The 22239-nt window shown below is 34.2% G+C and overlaps 2 protein-coding genes across 2 annotated transcripts; both read left to right on the top strand.

Annotated features, from left to right (window-relative positions):
• Positions 1 to 2194: 2194 nt before the first annotated feature.
• Positions 2195 to 4381, top strand: LOC107814369 (uncharacterized). The gene is made up of 3 exons (XM_016639783.2): positions 2195 to 2559; positions 3287 to 3550; positions 4205 to 4381. The coding sequence occupies exons 1-3, from the start codon at positions 2245 to 2247 to the stop codon at positions 4211 to 4213; spliced, it is 588 nt and encodes a 195-aa protein (XP_016495269.1). The 5' UTR covers positions 2195 to 2244; the 3' UTR covers positions 4214 to 4381.
• Positions 4382 to 15122: 10741 nt separating this feature from the next.
• On the top strand, positions 15123 to 21240 carry LOC107814370 (ras-related protein RABD2a-like). The gene is given in 8 exon segments (NM_001325922.1): positions 15123 to 15231; positions 17425 to 17497; positions 18922 to 18969; positions 19098 to 19145; positions 19262 to 19333; positions 19410 to 19565; positions 19643 to 19746; positions 20963 to 21240. Coding segments are annotated over 8 exon segments (612 nt in total). The 5' UTR covers positions 15123 to 15217; the 3' UTR covers positions 21060 to 21240.
• Positions 21241 to 22239: the final 999 nt, after the last annotated feature.

Raw genomic sequence — 22239 nt, 5'->3', positions numbered from 1 at the left:
TCAATTGTAACATAATTGGAAATTTCGACATAATTATATTTTGCAGAAGATTTGTAGAAGTTTTAGTTGTTTTTGATTTGTGAAAACAGAAAACAAAGCATCTATAATCAGAATATAAATAATCTACAATTTATCTACAAAATATCTACAAACTGGGTACATTGAATTTTAATATCCCAATTCCCATTCAATTGTAGCATAATTGGGATTTTTGACATAATTGCGTTTTTTCAGAAGATTTGTAGAAGTTTTAGTCATTTTTTATTTGTGAAAACATAAAATAAAGCATCTACAATCAGAACACAAATAATCTACAATTTATCTACAAAATATCTACAAACTGGGTACATTGAATTTTAATATCCCAATTCTCATTCAATTGTAGCATAATTGGGATTTTTGACATAATTGCGTTTTTTCAGAAGATTTGTAGAAGTTTTAGTCACTTTTTTATTTGTGAAAACAAAAAATAAAGCATCTACAATCAGAATACAAATAATCTACAATTTATCTACAAAATATGTACAAACTGGGTACATATTTGGACTCGAAATGCTTCCCCTGAAATGTATGTTTCGCATTTTTTATACATATTTTTGTCCAAAATAGTACTAAATCATCCACTTAAATACAATTTTTATACAATATTGTTCAACTTTCATACATAGGTAAATGGATAAAAGAAAAACAAATAAATAACTCCTCTACAATTTTTCTACAATTTCTGCAATATACGTCTTCTTCTTCTTCTTCTTCTTCTTCTTCTTCTTCTTCTTCTTCTTCTTCTTCTTCTTCGAGTTTCAATCTGAAATTCAGTCAAAACCAAGTCTAATCTTCACCAAAACCCCTCAAAATTGAGATATAAACTCCAAACCATATTCCCAATTATTTTCAACAACACCTAATCCAAACAAATAATGATTTTTGAAAACCCAAAATTTGAATTCAAAGGTTAAAAGCTTTTTAATGGTTGTCAATGGTAGAATTGCTGTTCTCTTTTCCTTTGCTTTGTATTTTCGCCATAATTACTTTTGTTGCAGAAGAATTGTAGAAGATTTTATCGATTTTGATTTGTGAAATCAGAGAAAATGTTGAAATAGAGTTTAGCGCAAAATAGAGTACGGAAATTTGGTAAAGAAGTCGACGATAGTGATTACTGTGCGTGATCTGCGTTGGAAGATCTGAAAAATATTTAATTCCCTTTTTTTAGCGCGCCTAAATAAGAAATCCTACATCTATAATAATTCCTTATTTAATGCATTATATATATTATATAGAAATACTATTAGCATGAAAGGTAATATGAAAACTATGAACATATTTGGTAATATAATTTTCTATATCCAATGGAACGAAAATTTCCCAAATTCAAATGCTAATACATCTGTCTCTATATCCACAAAGACATGATTCACGTGCACCCTACTCCCAACGTGGGCTCTCGTCAGCAATTATAGCCTAAGTTGGCATCCATAATATTCGAAAATAATAAATTATTATTTAACTTCTATAATTAATTTGTAAATTACGAGGATAATGGAGAATACTCCCAAATAATCTCTAATTTAAATATTTTTCTCTATTTTTTTTTTTACCAAAGATGACAAGGGGCAAGGGGAATCTCTTAATACTCGCTCCGGTTGAAAATAAGTAATTTTATGGTCTTTTTTTGTGATCCAAAATAAATAATTTTTCCAGATTTTAAGAATGAATTAATTATTTTTTCTTACATTAACCTTGAAAGAAATAGTGTTGAAGTATGTGTTAGGAGTGTTTATGTGAAAAGATAATAAAGGTTTATATGATCAATTTTATTGCTATTAATATTAAAAAATAAGTTTCTTAATTTGTGCAAAACAACTAAAAAATTTCTTATTTTCGAGCATCTGTATATGATTTAACTTTTGTACGTTGGAGAATGTGGAAAGTGGAAAACATGATGTTGTTTTCGACAATATCTTTAGACTTAGATCTAAAATAGGGAAACGTGATTAATAAATCCTAACCTAACATTTTAAAAATTAATTACCTTTTCCACTTTGTACACGCATGTGTTTAACTTTACATATTATTATGTCCACTTGTTGTCACCTTTTTGATTTTTTAATCCACTTGTTATAAACTACTTTCTAAAATAGTAACACTAGTCCAATTTTTTGTGCATATATAGAAGAGCTACTAGCTATCCTGTAAAACTCAAAAAACTTTAGCTCGAGAGAAAATAAATAAGATAAGATCGCGAGAATGAATAGAGGGTGGGTGGTTTTTATGTTCGTGATGGCTGCAATAGCACTTTGCAGCCATCATACAGTGGTGGCGGAAGATCTCGCCACCTATTCGCTGTCACGTGCTAGCCTGCCTAGTTGTAGTAACAGCGATAAATCGAAAATAAAGAAGTGTATGACAACTACAGCCTCTATAGATAAATGTTGTACATTATTTAAGAGGACAATTGGCACTAATTGTAAGTGTTATCGTTATGCCAAAGATTTGGATAATCAAGCTTTAATTACTCTTCAGGCTTATTGTGATGTCAATAATCCATGTAAGAGTGTCCAAGTAAGTTCCTTCTTCTCTCTGCTTCACATAAAAGCATTTAGAAAGTTGAAAAAAGAATTATATTTACGATATTTGGTCTTTTATATCTTTGTTGAGCTTCTTTTCCGCATTCTTGCCCTTCTTGGGGTTCCGGGAAGAATCGGACCACAATGGTCTATTCTACACAGCTTTATCCTGCATTTCTATAGGAGGTTGTTTTCAACAGCTCGAACTCATGATTTTCTGGTCACATAACAGCAATTTCATCAGTTACGTCAAGGCTCTCCTTCATTCTCGCATATTGTTATAGGTTATCTATTCAATTATTTGGCGGTATTTAATTGGATATAGAGTGCAAGCAAAACCGACCAAATAAAGCTTTTAGAACCCAAAAAACTGAATTAATTTTGAATTTTGATTTGGTTTTTGGTTCACCTAAACAAAAATCGAAAACTGAACAAATCGAATAGTTGGACAACTAAATTGAATCAATCGATGTTATAGGGAGCGTTTTTTCTTTTAGTGGACCTTATGCAATACGAATCTGGAATAGTCAGTGGGTTTCGACCCTGAATGCATTGAACAAAACACAAAAAGAGTAATTATTGATTACTTATTACTCTTGTTGCTGGAACATCACAAAGCCTTTTTGTTGGAACCCTAATTTGTTTGAGACCGAGGCGTAATTGTTGTTGTTGGTATTTTTGCTGGAACCTCACAAAACCTTTTGTGAAAAATGTACCTGCAGAGAGTGGCAGCAGAGGCGGTCGCCACCATTGCTGCCACCGCCCGCCTGCGCCCTCGGCCACAGCCAAAATGCAGTGCTAGTGATGAAGCAAAGGTTAAAAAATGCATGACAAACACAACCTCCATAGATGCATGTTGCCCAACATTCCAAAGCATATTGGGCAAGAGTTGCCCTTGTTATGCTTATGCCATGTTATTAGACAATCAAGCTTTGATTACTCTTCAGGCTTATTGTGATGTTAGCAATCCTTGTAAAAAAGTGCAAGTAAGTTCAGCCATCCCCTTTTAATCTACTCAACCTTGAGCCATATATTTCATTTTATACGACACTCTTTTTTTTAATCTCGTAAAAAATATAAAATGACATACTTTTATTTTTAGAAACTCTTTAATATATTAAACCATCCATTTTATCCTAGCTACTAGAATCAGTTGCGGATCTAGAGCATTGTATATGAATTCCCGGGAACTTAAGTAACTTTTGCATAGATCCTGTATTTCTATTAAGAAATTCACTAAATATCTAACTGTGAACTCAATTATTGTTGTATATTAATTTAAGATTGCAGAGCAACCCATAAACTCCAAATCATGGATCCGCCTCTGACTAGAATGCTCTATTATAGTGATAGAAATAGCATAGTCGGGTTATCGGGTATATAGGATGCCTTTGTATGCACCAAATTCGTCTTTCTAATTTTTATTTTTCTTTTCAAAATACCATACTAGTGAAATATCACCATATAATATAAAATTATTAATTACTCCGTCTCAATTTATATGGCACTGTTTGATTTGGCACAAAATTAAAGAAAAATATAAAAAAAAACTAAAACTTATGGTCTAAACTAAGTTTTATACATTTGTATGGTTATTACAAATCACCTCATTAATTCTGTGGTTAATTTGCTGGTTTCAGGTGATATGATAGAGCTAGCCAGGATGGAGATGGAAAAAATTAAATAATAATGAACGTTTAATTCCTAATGATGAACTACTCCTATTTGTTTACCTCTGTTGCAACTGATCTGTTTTATCTTCGTACTGTTTTATATTTAAGACTTTGAGCAATAACTTAGCATCCTTTTGCATTACATATGTGCTCGTAGCATTCTTTTTTTGCATTTCGTATGTTCTCAAACAGGCCCTGACACCACGTTTTGTGCAACAGAATATGGAATATATAAAAATGCGAGTATTATATATGTAATACAACAACAACAACAATCCAGTGTAATCCCACAAGTGGGGTCTGGGAAGGGTAATATGTATGCAGACCTTACCTCTACCCGAGGGGCAGAGAGGCTGTTTCCAGGAGACCCTCGGCTCAAAGAGGCAACAAGAGACACTATATTAGTACTATCAATAGACTCATAATAAAACAACATAAAATACCATAAAATTCATAACATAACATAAATACCATAAAAACAAAGTAACAGCAATATAAGAGATATAGGAAATACGAGAAAGATGTAAGATATTAATACACATCAGATAAAGTCCATCATCAGTAGTTGATCAATAGCATCCTAAGACTAACTCCTAACTGGCTAGTCTCACTCTAGTGCGCTGTAAAAAAGACATCACAATTTCCCCTAACCTACAACCTTAATGCTCGATCTCCACAATTCCCTGTTTAGGGCCATGTCCTCAGTAACCCTAAGTCGCGCCATATCCTGCCTGATCACCTCTCCCCAATACTTCTTAGGTCTCCCTCTACCTCTCCGCGTACCCACCACCGCTAGTCGTTCACACATTCTCACCGGTGCATCAGTGTTCCTCCTCTGAATGTGCCCGAACCATCTGAGTCTTGCTTCCCGCATCTTGTCCTCCTTGGGGGTCACACCTACCTTCTCCCGAATATCTTCATTTCTAATCTTATCCTTCCTTGTATGCCCGCACATCCACCTCAACATCCTCATCTCTGCAACTTTCATCCTCTGGATGTGTGAGATCTTCACCGGCCAACACTCGGTCCCATACAACATAGCAGGCCTAACCACTGCCCTATAAAATTTACCTTTCAGTAACAGTGACACTTTCTTGTCACACAGGACTCCCGTCGCTAACCTCCATTTCATCCACCCAACCCCTATACGGTGTGTGACATCCTCGTCGATCTCCCCAGACCCCTGAATAAACGAATTTGTAATATTTCAAACTAAACAAAAGAATAATCTATGGATTAGTTTCTCATAACTTGTATCTAAGCCAAACGATTCATTGAGAATGAACCAGGATACAATTATATAGTATCTTCTAACGACCGACTTGTCATTTTGAAAATTAACGTCCAGTTCAGCAGCTTAAGGTCCTAAGCAGCTTTGTAATTTGTATTATGACTTGCGTGTGTGGTCGAGTTTGGTTTTCGGATGATACGAGATTAAATTGAAAGAACAATTCTCATTTTTGAAGCTTAAGCGAAAGAGTTGGCTGGAGTTTGACTTTTGAGCAAACGACTCCGGAATAAAAAATTTATAATTTCAACGGCTTCGTATAGTGATTTCGGAGTGACTTTTGAGCAAACGACTCCGGAATAAAAAATTTATAATTTCAACGGCTGTCCGAATTTGAATTTAGAGGTCTGTAGGACAATTCGACACATTTTGGCGAAAATTAGAAAAGTTGGAGTTTTGAAATATTTATAAGTCTGACCGAAGGTTGGCGTTATTGATAACGGGTTCGTATTTCGATTTCGAAAATTGGAATAGCTCCATTACATCATTTATGACTTGTTTGCAAAATTTGAAGCCATTCTGGATTGATTTGATACGTTTCGGCACAAGATATATAGAATTTGAAAATTTAAAGACTCATAATTTGATTCGAGGCGCGACTTGTAATTTCAGCGCCATTTGATGTAATTTGAGACTCCGAGTAGGTTTGTGTTATGTTACGGGTGATGGATTATTATATGCAGCGGAAGCAATCCCAGTATCAAAATCACATGTAACTTAGACAACTAGCATAAACGGGATTTCACGGGTTACCTCTTGAAGCGTGAACATATCTCTTCTACTACGTGAGCCTTCAGTTCCATAACTTCTCAATGGAATCTCCATCACCCGCATAATCGTGATCCTCGAACGTTCCACGGTCTTCTACTGTGTTATCCAAATAATACCCGAAAATAGCAATTTCGTGTGGGCGAAATTTCTAGGAAAACTTGGCTGAAAATTTCAACCACCATGTACTCATCCCTCTAGGTGAAAAACCTTATGTATTTATAGCACAAGTTTTAAGGGTTAAGACCCTTTTTCCAAAACCTATTAGGTTTTCTTTTCCACAAGAAAAAGGATTCTTTTATTTCCTATTATTTAGGCACAGTAGGGACCACGGAATTTAATTAACAAGGCTTCCAATTATGGAATTAATTTGTAATTTTCGAAATTAATATCCACCATAATTAATTACGAATTATTCCACTAAAAATTCGTAATTACACTCCTTATTCAATTTCGAAATTCATCCATTAAATCTTATTTAACTCCCCATGTTAAGATTCAGATACGAATCAATTAAATTAAATTACTGACGATTTAATTTATTGATTATTTCCTTTAGACTTTCGCTTAACTTATTTCATGTGTCGGATACAAAATTCACCGGTCGGGTATACACATGAAAACTTATAAGCTTTCATAAAGGTATATCATCAATCTCTAAACCGAGACATGGATTCCATCAAGTAACTATTACTTCGTCAATGTATATTATTATCCAATTTACCAGGCATATTGATCCACGAAAGAATCTCGCCTTTTAATAAATCAAAACAGTAATAATATACACAACTAATAATAATTATATCAAGATTAAGAGTATAAGTACATTTAATGGCTAGAGAGTTTATTTTATTAAGTCAGTATAAAATACTTATCTCTACCTGATCCGTTCAATACATACAAAATGTACTAGCACAAGAAGTTGGAATTAAACCATTCCCATAATCAAGATTAATTATATTTAATCTTGTGCTACAATCATTCCTGATGGTTTGTCCAATTCCATCATTAGATTGTGAACTCAAACTTTATACTTATAAGAACCGATGATTTAATCTTCCGTGTATAAGCTAAACTCTATACACTAAATCATCTACTATATAAGCAAAGGACACAGACTATTATATGATCTATTTAAAACTTTATTAAAACTGAATAAACAATTATTTCATAATAAATACTATATCTAAACCAAACTCATGGTTAATAGTATATATCCCAACAATCTCCCACTTAGACTTTTAACCATGATAATTATTAGAATATACTATATCCAAATGCATGGTTAATAGTATATGCCCCAACAATCTCCCACTTATACTCATAACCATGGAAAAGATCCCTGAGTGTCTCGGGTGAGTTTCGGAAGGGGTTCAGATCGTTTGGAGCCTTGTTGAAGCTGCTGGAATTTCTGTTGGCAGAAGCTGTTTCTGGGCAGCAATTGGTGCAATCGCACCTGCAAAATTTTGGGCGCAGGTGCAGCTTTGCTGAAGCGATACCTTGCATCTCAGAAGCGAGGATGGCTGGACTGGAGGGGGGCTTCGCAGAAGCGAAACATGGCACGCTTCAGCGACTTGCCATTGCGAAGAAGCGGGCATTCTACCGCAGATGCGATGAATCAGCTGTGCAGTGCACTTCGCAGATACAAGTTTTGGCTCGCAGGCGCAAAATTTTGTTCCGAAGAAGCGAAACTGGGCAGAAACTTAAAGACCAAAAATGGTCATTTTCTTCATTTTGTTTTGGAGTTTGAAGCTCGATTTTTGGGCGATTTTGGAGGAGTTCTTCACGACTTTGACTTGGGTAGGTGTTCTATATCCGAGAGGATTACATTTCATAAATTCATGGTTATATTCATCATTTATTTCGGATTTAATTGAAGAAACTAAGAAAAATTGTGAAATCTTCCAAAAATGTAAAATAAAGATTTGGAGGTCGATTTATTATTAGAATTTGATAAAATTGGTATGGTTGAACTCGTATCGAAATGAGTGTTCGGATTTTGTAAAAATTCTACGGGGTTTCGTGATCCGGGCCCCACGTTGACTTTTTAAAGTGAAATTTTAAGTCGACGTTTTGTAATCCGGAATTGTTTTCGATGAATTTTAATGAAGTTATATAATTTATTTGGCTAGATCCGAGCCGTTCAGAGGTCATTTTACGCAAGAAGGCTATTTTGGAATATCGACCTAAATTCAAAAAAGGTAAGTATCTTATCTAACCTTGACTGATGGAATTACCCATTAGGTATTGAGTCTTATGTGAAAATTGTGTGATTGAAAGCTGTATACGCGAGGTGATGAGTACGTACTTGACTTATACGTGCAAATTATATCGATTAAAATTCTTAGACACCCTTATGTATTAAATTGGAAATTGTTGGCACTTGTTAAATCTTTTATTTCCCATGTCGCATTCTTTACTTGCCGAGTTGCTCCTAAATGCTTATTTGGAATTATTACTATATTGTCCATTCGTGAGCACTTTTATTGTTAAGCTGCCGTGTTCATGAAATTAATTTCATTATTAATTTTTATCTGCAAATAATTAAAGGAAAATTAAGTTAATAAGAAGCATAAATTATTTACTTGAAGTTGTGATTAAAGGATGCTGTTTTCCATGCTGAATTACTTTTCAATTATATTGTTATTATTATGAATTTCATAAATATTGTGTGTGGCCTTGAATTTTTTGTTGTGAAATTAATTGATTTTGTTGCACCTTTGGAAATGGTTGTGGTCTATGGGCAATTTGTGATATGAATTGTTTGTGTTGTGTTGTTGTGATAATATTCCGTGTAAATTGTTGAGTGATTTGAGTTATTATTATGCGGACATATGGGTGGCATCCACTGTTGATAACATGCAAACATAATGGTGATATTTCACTATCGTTACGTGTGTTGGGGTATTGTCTGGGAAGAGAGATAAGGATAGCTATTATACGGAGCGATAAGGGAGAATATTATAGGAGCGATAAGGGTGGTTATTGATTTGTCAGGGCGGAGGGATAAGGATGGCTATTATATGGAGTGATACGGGCGGCTATAGGAGAGATAAGGGTGGCTATTGTCAGGGATTTTATATGATGATGTGGGGTTATTGTGTTGGTAATTTTTATGCCGATGTTGTGATTTTTCTTGTGTTTATTTTTTAATCTTGTACAATTTGACTTGTTGTTTCGGTAAACTTGATAATAGTTTGATCTATGTTGAAATTGTGAGCTCGTGGCTATTATCGGGTGGATTATGTTATTGGCAAGTGAACTGTCCATGCAGATGTGATATGAAATGTGGACACGAGGAGTCGGGAAAATATAATGATTATGATATTGGCACGTAAACTACCCGTGCAGCTGTGATATGAGATGTGGGCACGGGGTGACGTGAGTAAATGATGATTTTTATTATTGGCACGTGAGTTGTCCGTGCAATTATGATAGAAATATGAGCACGAGGTGTCGTGGACATATGAAAGTGGGCTGAGACCCGTGTTATGAAAATATGAAAGTATACTGAGACCCTTGTTTTATGATTATGAAATGAGGTGTCACAGAGTGACTTATACATGAAAGAATTATATTCGAAAGATATTTATTTGAAAGAATTATATTCGAAAGATAAATAATTGAAAGATTATATTCGAAAGATTTTTAATTGAAAGATTTATATTCGAAAGATTTTTATTTGAAAAAAATACTTATATGTGAAAGATTTATATTTGAACGACTTGATTAATTGGTAGTACTTGTGTTCCTTATTCGTTTGAGCAATAATTATGGTGTTCTTGTTGCCTCGCTGTTTATATCACTGGTTGATTTTTGTTGCTATCATTGCTAGTTGTTTTCCAGTACTATTGTATACTTGCTATATTGCACAGATTATTTGACTAGTGAGTATCTTGACTGTACCTCGTCACTACTCCACCAAGGTTAGTCTTGATACTTACTGGGTACCGACTGTGGTGTACTCATACTACACATCTGTATATTTTTGTGCAGAGCCAGATATTGGAGATATCGGACTCGGACAGAGTTAGAGTGTGATCGCAAGAATTCAAGGTAGGGTTTCTTGGCCGTCGCAGTCCCTTGGAGTCTTTCGATTTTATTGTACTATTAATTTCTTTTTCGAACAGTATTGTATATTCGATCCTCGAGATCATTCCATGTATTCAGTTAAAGTTCGTGACTCTGTATTATCAGTCTTGCGAGGTTATTATATCTGTTTCCGCTTTTGGTTTCAGAACTTGTATTAAATTATTGACTACAAAATTAAAAAAAAATGGCTTGAATTGTAATTGTAACCGACTTACCCAGTCTTAGAGACTAAGTGCCATCACGACGTATGTAGTGGAATTTTGGGTCGTGACATATCTATACTATATTAAAAGCACGAACTCCTTTAACAAAATATCGTTCACCTTTTTTACCCTTTAAAATGAATTTTATATTAAACGAAATCGTAATTAAATTAGTTTCATAATATTTAGGAGATTGAAATTAACTAAAAGTTTACTTACTGAATCTTTTTTTTATTTGAACTATTATATAGTACGTCCTAATATTAAGGGCTTTAAAGTCAATTAAAAATTTACCTTATATAAACTATCTTATTATTTGAACAAACTGGTAAATTCGATAATAATAAAGGTAATTACCCAATACTTAAAGGTTTGAATATACTTGGGACAAAGTGTGCTTACCTCAAGCAGCTGGAGGATTGAATGTATTGAATCTATGTATATGGAACAAGGCTGCAATCATAACGCAGTTATGGTCAATTGCACAAAAAAAGGATTGCCTCTGAATAAAATGGGTACACTGCTACTACATCAAGAAGCAAGCTCTTGACTCATGCCTTATACCTAAGACATCAGCTTGGGTAGTTAGGAAGATTATGGAAACTCGAAATATTGTTATAACAGGTTATGGTACAATATGGCTTACTTGCAAAGTTAGGATCAATGCGGAACATGAATGACTCTTTCTCGATTAAAAAGATGTACCTACACTTGATACCTCAGCCCCCAAAGTCTCCTGGAAAAGCCTTACACTGCGGCAAAACATCCATCCACGAGTGAAATTTATCATATGGTTAGCAATGCAAAACAGGCTGGCAACTGTGGATCGACGACTGATGATAGGCATACAAGCTCCTATGGCTTGTGTATTCTGTCATGGTGGCATTGAAACTCATGCACATCTATTCTTTAAATGCCAAGTTACATGTGCATTGTGGCTGAGATTACTGACCTGGCTTTGGGCATATCAGGAACAGAGGTGATGCCAAACATGAATTGCAATGGGTATGCAGTATGGCCAAGAGGAAGAATGGACTGAGAGCTATTACCAGTTGTGCATATGCAATGGCAGTCTATGTCATATGGAGGGAGAGGAATCTACTAAGGTTCCAGAAGAGCACCTATGATGAAGATAGAGTCAATAGAGAAATAGCAGTACATATTCATATTAGAGGACAAAACCTTAAGAAATGGCGCAATCCTTTGAGTCTTTCATACCCTTAGTGAAATAGCTGAACATTATCTTGATTTCCTATTGTTAGTATAGCTAAGCTAGGAACTGTTAGATGTAATTAGGAGTGCAAGAGGCCGGCTTTTGCGTGAAGTCTGTAAATGATACTTTTTTTGGTTAATAAACAAGCCATTTACCCAAAAAAAAAAAAATTAAAGGTTTTAAAAATAAAATAAAACGACAAAAGTACGTCAAATTATCAAAGACGACATATGGACAAACAATTTTGTAGTGAAGATGAAATTGGATACAACATCTTGGATTTAAAACTTATGCAAAGTTTACCTTCATGTATGCTACTTGAATGCTTTTTTCCCCTTTTTTTATAGTCATGTTCGTTGACAGTTCAAATAACTTTACACTATTAAAATAAAAAATAATATTGGAAGTCATTTAATTTTCTCTAATAACTGAAATTCTAACATCAACTAAAACTTTGCTTACTCAATGTTTTTATTGGAAATATTATATAGAAAATCCTAATATTTAGATTTATTATTTACACAAATAGATATATCTGGCAAACACAAATCCATAGGAACAAGTAAGAATGTGGATATTGTTTACTGCCAGAGGCGGCTCAATAAGTTTGGTGGTCTAAAGCTAAACTTTAATGTGAGACCCTTTTTAAAAAATAAAATAAAAAATCCTATATATAGTTGAAGTAGATTTTTTCAGCTTTTTTAGAATAAAATTACTTAAAATTTTTCGTATAAACCATTTAATCTCTCATGTGCAGTATTGATCTTAAATAATAGAACCTGAGTCAAGAAGTTGATAACTTTGTATTAAAAGAATTATTTGATGTTTTAGTATACTTGTTGCAATGATGAAAACCTGAGGAAAAAAAATAGAGTTTAAAAGTGCATTACATATTTTCTAATGATTAATGTAATCCTTCTTTTATATAAAACATTTTACTTTTCTACTTTGAAATATTTAATATTTTCTTAAAAAGATTTGGGGCCTCACGAGAAGAGTAGCGGTGAGATGGATAACATATCTCCTTCTTTAACCGGAAGTATTCGGTTTCAGTGTTTGGAATGAAAAAAAAGTCTCTTTTAAGGTATAATTCCCATTTTAATGGACTTTATATGTTACGAATTCGAATTAATAAATGCCTCAAATTAAATACCGGACATCAAATAAAAATTAAAAAACAAAAATTGTGGCCCCCAAAATTCTGGGGCCTAAAGCCACCGCTTTAGTGGCTTTACCCTCTGGCCGCCCCTATTTACTGCAGGTTGAGTTGTTTTTTTGTCATAGAATTCTAACCAATTAATTCTATATAACTATTTATCTTAGTAATAAAATAGAGAAATATTAAGTAAAAAATTATAACTAATAAAGTCGATAATATTGGTCGGACTCCTTTAATTTTCTTATTCTTAGTTATAGATTTATAACCATTCATGAAATTAAAATTAATCAATTATATATGCAATTTAACTATCGCACTTAATAAAAAAAAGTAGAGAAATATTTTTCGTAAAAATTATATTTGATTTTTTAAGTATACAATAGTATGTCCATTTAAAATTTATTACCAAAATATAAATACGCATTCTAATAAATATTATAATTAGATATAAATTATCCCAATATTCATAACTATTATACCTTTTTAACTCAACATCAAACTTTAGAAATGTTTTTAAATGACACTTAACAATTGCACGTCAAGTATACATAGTTTAACAATATATATATATATATATATATATATATATATATATATATATATATATATAATTTATACTTATTGATATGGGATACACGCGCAAAGCGCATACTCTAAATCTAGCCTATCTTAAAATTTTAAGTATGTCTTTTTAGCAGTATCCTATTCGATGAACCTCAATGTATCCTAATAAAAATATGTTGACTAGATTAATTTGAATTCATGTCGCATAAGATCCTTTAAAAGAAAAACCCTCCATTATCAAAGAATTCTTCATTTTTAGGACGTGAACCTAAAGCCTTTAAGGATGAATATATCTCATGCCTACCCCAATCCTTGATAGTGTTAGTCTTCTACCAATTGCATCATATGCGCAAATTATTAAAAGTGAAAAAGGGAGAAAAGATGAGTATGAAGAACAATTTAACTCAAAATAGGCAGAGGTCTCTGTTTTAAAAGGCGGGAGCGTGAAGTGTGGCGTTTTACCTGATATGGGATGAAAGATAAGTCTCGATACATAGGACATAAGCCCAGCAAATCTTTAATTTTTTTAATTTATAAATTAATAATATAATATAATTACATAAAAAACAAAAATACATAAAAAGTTTATGAAAAATAAAAAGTATTAATGAAACACGTAATAAATAAAATATCTATCATATTTTTATAAGTATAAACAATGCAATAGTGGTAAAGTTACCATGAAATATAAATCAAATATGACGTCTTAACTTTTAAAAGTAAATAAAAGTCATAACTTTTAATGAAAATTAAAAGTCATAACTTCTTAAAAATACTATCAAACTATATTTTTTACCTCCTTAAAAAGTAAATAATCAATAAGGTTCATCAGTACTAATATAATTCATAAATTTATTTTTAAATAGGAAAATAATAAAACTTCGATAATTTTGAAAAACATAAAACTAAGATACGAATATCTAGGAGGTAAAAATATAAAGTTTGGCTATTTGTATTAGAAAAAAAATTCAAATAATAGTCACCATCACAATATTCTCAATTAGCAAATATGCGATACTATAGCTTGTAAATTGAATTACTTTCACTCTACATATTATTATAGATCAATAATACTTTAAACATTATTTGTTAAATAAATTTAAGGGGCAATAATGCTAATAATGCTAATGACCGACAAGTGAGGCTTGCTCAGTTGGTAAAAGCACCTCCACCTACGATCGTTAGGTCTTGGGTTCGAGTCACTATGGAGGGGAAGTGTGGAAACACTATAGATCCTCCTAATTTGGGAGGGGTTTAAAAAAAAAAATTATGATTTGCATAGAAATTATTGGCAAGTCCTGAGTGTCGAGTGCTAGGTATGTTTGTGACGCACAATCGAACGCTTGGGGGCATATATGTTAGCCTTAAGGCATTTCGATTGTACCACACTCGGAGACGAGACTCGAGGCAAGTTCCAAAAAAGCCTTTTAAAACATTGGTCTCAAGTTAAAGCATCGAGTAAATTCAAACTAATCCAAAAAGAAAAATAAGCAAAACGAAAAGCAAATTCTCCTCCTCAATTTTCATCGCCTTCTTTACGTGTCTTCATCACACGTGCTCTCTCATTCCATATCCTTTTGCTTCTCACATTTTTGCTTCTTAATTCACCTACGAAGATTCCGATTCAGATTCCGGTCAATTCTCGCCGGTAAATATCTCAGACACCGGCGAATTTTATCTTCCCTCGATCGCAATGAATCCCGAGTAGTAAGTTCCATTTATCCTCTTCCTTATCCTTATTCTTTGAATATCGCATTATTGTTAAAGCATTGAATAAATTTCATTTTGTTTCTTTATCATATAACGTTCAGTGTCGAATTGTAGATTCTGTGCTTGAATTTAAGATAGGATCCTTATGTATTTAATATTAGCGAAATTTGTGAACCCTCAGTCATTAAAATCACAATTAGCAGCTAACTTTTAGGATTATCTCTTGATTTTCCATTCAACTTTACATCCGTTAATATCCGTGTTTTTGCACTATCATAAAATGACTAAATAAATCCCCTGATAAACTTGGTGCACAAGGATGGTGGTTGAACATTATAATATAAAATTTTTAGAGGATGATCTATGAGAAAATCCATGTATCTTTCATAGGTATATGACTAACAATTACTACACCTTAATCCCAAGTTAGTTAGGATCCGCTGTATCGCGCAGGCGAATCGAGGATTTGAAATTTATGGGTTCCTACAACGATCTCAAGTTGATATAGAATCATAATTGGGTTCACAAATAAATATTTATAGATATCTAGTGGATTCTTAATATATATAAGGTTTGTGCAAAAGCTACTAGGTTCAGGTGAACCTACATATTGTATTGCAGATCTGCCCCCCGACTTTATGAATCCTGAATATCATAAATGCTATATTTGGATCCATGATGTTTTAATACTCATACTTAAGGATTATCTAACACTAGGAATTGTCTAGTATACTCTAGTGGTTATATCTCTAGTATACTAAGAGTCTTATGGTAAACATAGTCTTCTAGTTTTTTTCATCTATACAGATTTTTGAACATCCATTGTTGTTTATCTTTTGTTGATTTACCTGATTGCTAGATGTTTTAGATTTTTTAAGATAACTTCTTTCCATGTGAATTTAGGTCTACCTCTTCTTCTTTTAACATCATCAATCTTCATATTTTCACATTTAAGAATCGTTGCATATGGAGGCCTAGGTAACACGTTGACAAATCATCTCAAGCGACATTTTCTTATTTTATCCTCTATATGTGCTACTTGACCTTCTATGGATGTAATTATTTATGATCTTATCTAATCTTATATGACCACACATCCGTCTTAATATTCGCATCTCAACGACACTCATCCGGTGGATATGTTGAGATTTAGAGGCCCAACATTTTCTTCGAGAGAGCATTGCTGGCCTTACAAATGTTCTATAGAATTTGTCTTTCACTTTGGTTGGCATCTTCCTATCACATGATACCCTGTGGCACTCCTCCATTTCTACCATTCTACTTTTATCCTATGCGTAACATCTTCATCTATCATTCCATTCTCCTAGAATATAAAGCCTATATATCTAAAATGTCTACATTTAGGTACCTCACTTCCATCTAATCTCATGTTAACTTTGTTCCTATCTCACTAGCTAAACTTGCCGTGCATGTACTCTGCCTTAGTCCTACTTATCCTAAGTAACTTGCTGTCTGTAGTGCTTCTCCATAACACGAGGTTTGAGACTTAGTTAGGCAGAGTCATAGACTTTGATTCTTACCTCGAAATTGGCTGAAATTGTTTCCATGATATTTTCTCAGATAAATGATAATTTCTGAGTTGTTGTCTTTGGAGAAGGGGGTAAAGTGATTTAAGTGGGAACTAGTTTGATCTTAGTTCTTGACCCTAGTTCAGCAAAGTTTAGTTAAACTTGGATGATGTGTCACCTAACATAGCCTCAAAATGTATCAGGTGCACTCCAGGGATGAGTAGGAATGAACTAGACTCAATTTTGCCCTGACCCAAATTTAACATATGCCAGAGTTAGTGCGTGATATTTTGGGTGTTATTTATACGTGTTAACTTTGCATGATTAAACATGATAGCATAAGATAGGAATGGATATTGAGGATGCCTATACCCATCTGCGGCTAGTGTGGGATTGAGGTGTAGTTGTTTTAGGTTACTATACCCTATCAAATAGGATAAAATCCTTAAATGTTCTCTTTCTAATCCCAGTTATCTTAGTAGTCACATATAACCATACTACATGCTATAACAGTGCAAATTATCTTTTAAAAGGAGTAATAGGATTAAAATGAAAAGTTAATCAAAATAAGTAGCGCAATATATTATAGAGACCCTTACTTTAAGTACCTAGCAAGCTAATAAACTGTACGATGGTTGCATTTGTTGTTCTTTCCTTGCAGTGACTACCTCTTTAAGCTTTTGCTCATTGGTGATTCTGGCGTTGGGAAATCATGTCTTCTTCTGAGGTTTGCCGTAAGTTTTTTTATCATGAAATTAGCTGTACTACTCTAGTATCTCTCTTTCTTTCTTTATAAAACATAAATGCTGATTTCTTCTGATAAGAAATCAAATGGAGGACCGAAACCATAGGGAGCATGTTGGCCATACGCACCACCTTTCCATTTTGTGTTCTTTTTAATTTCCTTCTCCGTTAGCTTTAATCAGTTATTTATGAGCACATTTGTCAAAGGCCAAAGAGCATATAAAAGTGCCAAAACCTGTTGGGGCTTCTAGCACAAAGCTCATTAGAATGTGGGTTTTTCCGTAGAAAGGCACAAAGGAAAAAGTAAATAAATAAATAAATAAGGCTGTAATGCAAGAAAAGATAATTATGAAGAAACATCAATTATATGGACGTAGTAATTGGAAAAACTATAGTTGAGTGAAATATGTGAATTCAAATTTATGCAAATTAAGTAAAAGAACCATTTTAAATTTCTGATCCTGATGTAAATATTTAGTTTTAACTCTCCAAATCGGGTGAAGGAATAGTTTTTTTATACATGGAAAGTTAATTTCTCGTTTTTAGGTGTAATTTCTTTTGTCTAATTTGATACATCACTTTCCCTTCTATGTTTATACTTTATCGTTGCCCTCTTGATGATAGAGCTCATGGATGATGAGGCTTCATTACACGCTTTAGCACCTTGGAGTCACATAAGCAAGGAGAAGCGCTCAACTTGCGCTATACTTAGCTTCAACGCTTAAACACACTTTAGCCGAGCCTTTTACAACACCGATGAGCTATTGACTAACACTATTGCTTTAGCACTTCCCTATTCTTTTGCTTTGGCAAGTTTCTTGTTGATCTACTTTATCCACACAAATAAAAAAGTTTTCTTATTGATTATCTTTTTGACTAGGAGAGAAAATCAATAACTGTAAACCTTTTGGGGTTGTTCTGCAACTGTGCTGCTGTTATTCCATCTTCCAGTGGCCAATACTTCCAAACTTGGCAGGATTCTTTCTGCGTTGCATCTCCTTGAAAATCCTGACTACTTCATCTAATTTTCATGCATATTTTTTATTACTACAAATCTCCTTAGAACTCTTGTAGAGTTATTATAGTCTGTAGGCGTTCACCTTGATCCATCTTGCGGTATTATGATCATTCTTGTTTACTTTGGTAAACTACTTCTGGCATCAACGTTGTCCCTTCTTCCTAAAGCACTAATTTGATACACTCTTCTAGTTTCATGTTCGGACTGTAAACCTCTGAATAATTGATGATGCATCTTTCTGCTTATGGAGCTTCATTGTTAGAGACTTTTTAAGAATGAAATTTTGTTCTTGGATATTCTCGCCTTGCACTGAAAAAGTTACCAGAATATAGGTTAATGTGGTTCAAGTTATCTTCTGCAAATGGCACTGACTGTTTGTCTTTGTACTGCCATCAGGACGACACATACCTGGAAAGTTACATAAGCACTATTGGAGTTGATTTTGTAAGTAAATACCATTGTAGTTGATGAGCTACTTCATTTATGTATAGTTGGAGTCTTCTGTGATGTTATTCTTCCATCACATTCTTAAATACATGTAATTACTCATTTTACCAAATCTTTTCATGTAGAAAATCCGGACAGTAGAGCAAGATGGGAAGACTATAAAACTTCAGATTGTAAGACTTCACTTGCATTTCTGTTTAAATTCTTTTATGTTGCTGATTTTCTTTGAGTCAAATTCTTAACTGGAATAATGATCCAAGTTTTTTTTTTCTAAATTGACACCATATAGTGGGATACAGCTGGACAAGAACGGTTCAGGACCATCACTAGCAGCTACTATCGTGGAGCCCATGGCATAATAGTAGGTGCTTTTCCATAAAGTTTATCATCAATTGTTTTCTGTATCTTTTGATGTTTCTCAATGGCCTCTTGGGTAGGTTGTGTATGATGTGACAGATCAAGAGAGCTTCAATAATGTAAAACAGTGGCTGAGTGAAATTGATCGTTATGCTAGTGACAATGTTAACAAAATTCTTGTCGGGAACAAGTCTGACCTTACTGCAAATAGAGTTGTCTCATATGAAACAGCTAAGGTAAATCCATTTTCCACCATATATTTAATTCTTTGCTCCAAAATTCAAACTATACTGATGGACCTCTTCGTTCTTAGGCATTTGCTGATGAAATTGGTATTCCATTCTTGGAGACCAGTGCTAAAGATGCTACGAATGTAGAACAGGCTTTCATGGCTATGACTTCTGCTATCAAAAATAGGTAAACACGTACTCATTCAGATGGCAGTAAAATTTTAATAACCTCTTGTAGCCTTCGTAAGTTGCTCAAGCCTGATCTGTGGTGCTATTTAGGTGCTTTGCGTTTTCTATCATCTAATGCCTTCACATAAATTCTGAAGGATGGAGTAACAAATATATAGAAGTAAAACTAGTAATTCTTTTATAAGACTAGTTATTAAACTAAAACTTGGAACGATTAGGTACAAATTGCTGATAGTAACTAAAATATTGGAGGCCTTAATTGTAGCTTGACTCACAAACTTGTTGAACTGCTTGAGAAATTAAGAGTTGAAAGATTGAAAATTCAGAGTTTAAGCAAATATTAAGAGAGTTAAGAAAGTTGTGAGCTTCTTTTTTTTGTTGTGTGTGTGTTCGGTCGGGGGGGGGGGGGGGGGCAGTGTTTCCTAGGGTGTTCAAACTTGAAAGAACTAAGAGAAAATTCTCGACAAAGGGTGTTCAATATATATTTTATACATCTAAAATCAGCATTTTACTTATATACACAATGTAATTTTCGTAATATTTCGGTGAAGGGTGGTCTTTGTAAAAGGTGGCTTCGCCCTTGTGTGTATGGGGGGGGGGAAGTTTAAGGTTTTGGAGCTAAAGCGTAATTTTTAGAAGTTAAAATAAAAAGGGGGAGGGTATGGGATTTTTTTTTGGCCAATTGGCTAAAAAATTAGCCGTTTCAAATGCTACACAACTGTCGGAGATCTGTTAGAACTTTCTTTTTGGTGCAATTGACAGCCCAAACTTCATGAATGAATAATTGGGTGTAATGCCTAATAAAAACTTGTGCATTAAGGCTGTTGTACGCAACCTCATAAGCAATAGAATGAATAAAATGATGTTTTCGGCGAGAGTTAAAATTTCATTCTAGCTGAGCATGCTCTTGGCTTGGCCCTGTTGGTTCACCAGGCTGTTGGCTAACCAAACACTTACCACTGATCCTACCGCCCCCTGGCCAGATACAAAACAAAGGGTTTGGGCCAATTGTGGGCCTTTTTACATGGTTGGGCTAGTTAGTTTGGGCCAACCAGGTGCAGTTGGTTGGTTATAAGTAGAGTTCAGCTTCATTTTCATGCTATTGAAGGTGTCTTCCAAATGATCTTTTTGCATTTTAAGAGATAAAGTAGTGTCGGTGGTCCTCGTTTTGCTTGCCTCTATTTTTCTCCTCTCTAATGTTCTCCTGAATGCAGGATGGCAAGCCAACCAGCCAATAATTCCGCTAAGCCTCCAACCGTGAATATCCGTGGACAGCCGGTGACACAGAGTGGTGGCTGTTGCTCATCTTAGAGTACAAAAAATTGCTTGCTACTGTAATATTTGCTTTGCTGTCTCGTCCTTGTCATGTCTATTGTGGTCTGATTAACCATTCATAAAGTTTGGTTTTGTTGCAATATATATTTTTTTTACTACCTTTATGTTTGTGGAATAGTTTGTAATTGTGAACATGTCAATATTAGCATTATCTGCCGAAGTTCCTGTGTTACATTTCCATTTCAGGAGACTGCGCTATTAGTATTGGGTTTTTTTCACTTTTAGCCCGCGCCAGAAACTATTTACATTTGGTAGCCGAAAAAGTATATAAAATGTGTATATAATATACAATGAATATATATATTTGGCTATTATTTCGAGAGCGTCTATACAATGTCATTTCTCCATTAGTATTGGCCCCTCACCACCTCCTTTATCAGTTTCTGAGTGTGATGTTCAGTTTTTTGGTTATTGAAACTAATTCCTACTCGTCTTGAAAAATGTGCACCTACCATAGCAGTAACTAGTAGTACAATGAGTCGGTTGCGTGAATTCAATAGTAGACGCATGTTGGCATTCCAACCTTCCTTCTCTTTTTTTTCGGAGCCTTCTCCTTTCAAGGAAAGCTAACGGGGGTACGTAGAGCTAATGCATGTATTTGGTTTGTATGTACTAATAAATTCATTATTTCGCTATGAGGGAAACGAGTGAAAAACTATGTGAAGTAAAAGAGAAAAGGCTCTCCGATTCGAAAATAGTGTACATTGTGAAGCCATACATTCTAAGTGGTACAACTTTTGTTATTGAACCAAACCTCGGAGGTCATAATATTTTAACATAACGATGCAAAACAAAACCGTCTCAATATCATGAGCGATATCGACCACCTCCTCAAACGTAGCACCCAACACCCTCTCTCGGGTCATAAGAATACGGATATGATAGTTAAGGCCATCAACAAGTCTCCTAATCCTCTCACGATCTGTCGGAACCATCCAAATGGCATGACGAGCCAACTCAGAAAACCTCGACTCATACTGTGTCACCGTCATATCCCCCTGTCGCAAAGCCAAGTAAGGGGTGTTACTCCAACCTGCCTACGCCTCTCATACGCCTCCCACCATGTGAAGGCAGCCCTAGTAAACTGAAAGGTGGTAAATGCCACACCACTAGTCTCAAGAATCCCTGCTGTACGGAGCATCCGCTCACACTTATC

The sequence above is a fragment of the Nicotiana tabacum genome, chromosome 11 (assembly GCF_000715075.1).
Source record: "Nicotiana tabacum cultivar K326 chromosome 11, ASM71507v2, whole genome shotgun sequence".
Lineage (NCBI taxonomy): Eukaryota > Viridiplantae > Streptophyta > Magnoliopsida > Solanales > Solanaceae > Nicotiana > Nicotiana tabacum.
Note: the sequence above shows the minus strand (reverse complement) of the source record. Positions and strands in the feature narration are given on the sequence as shown.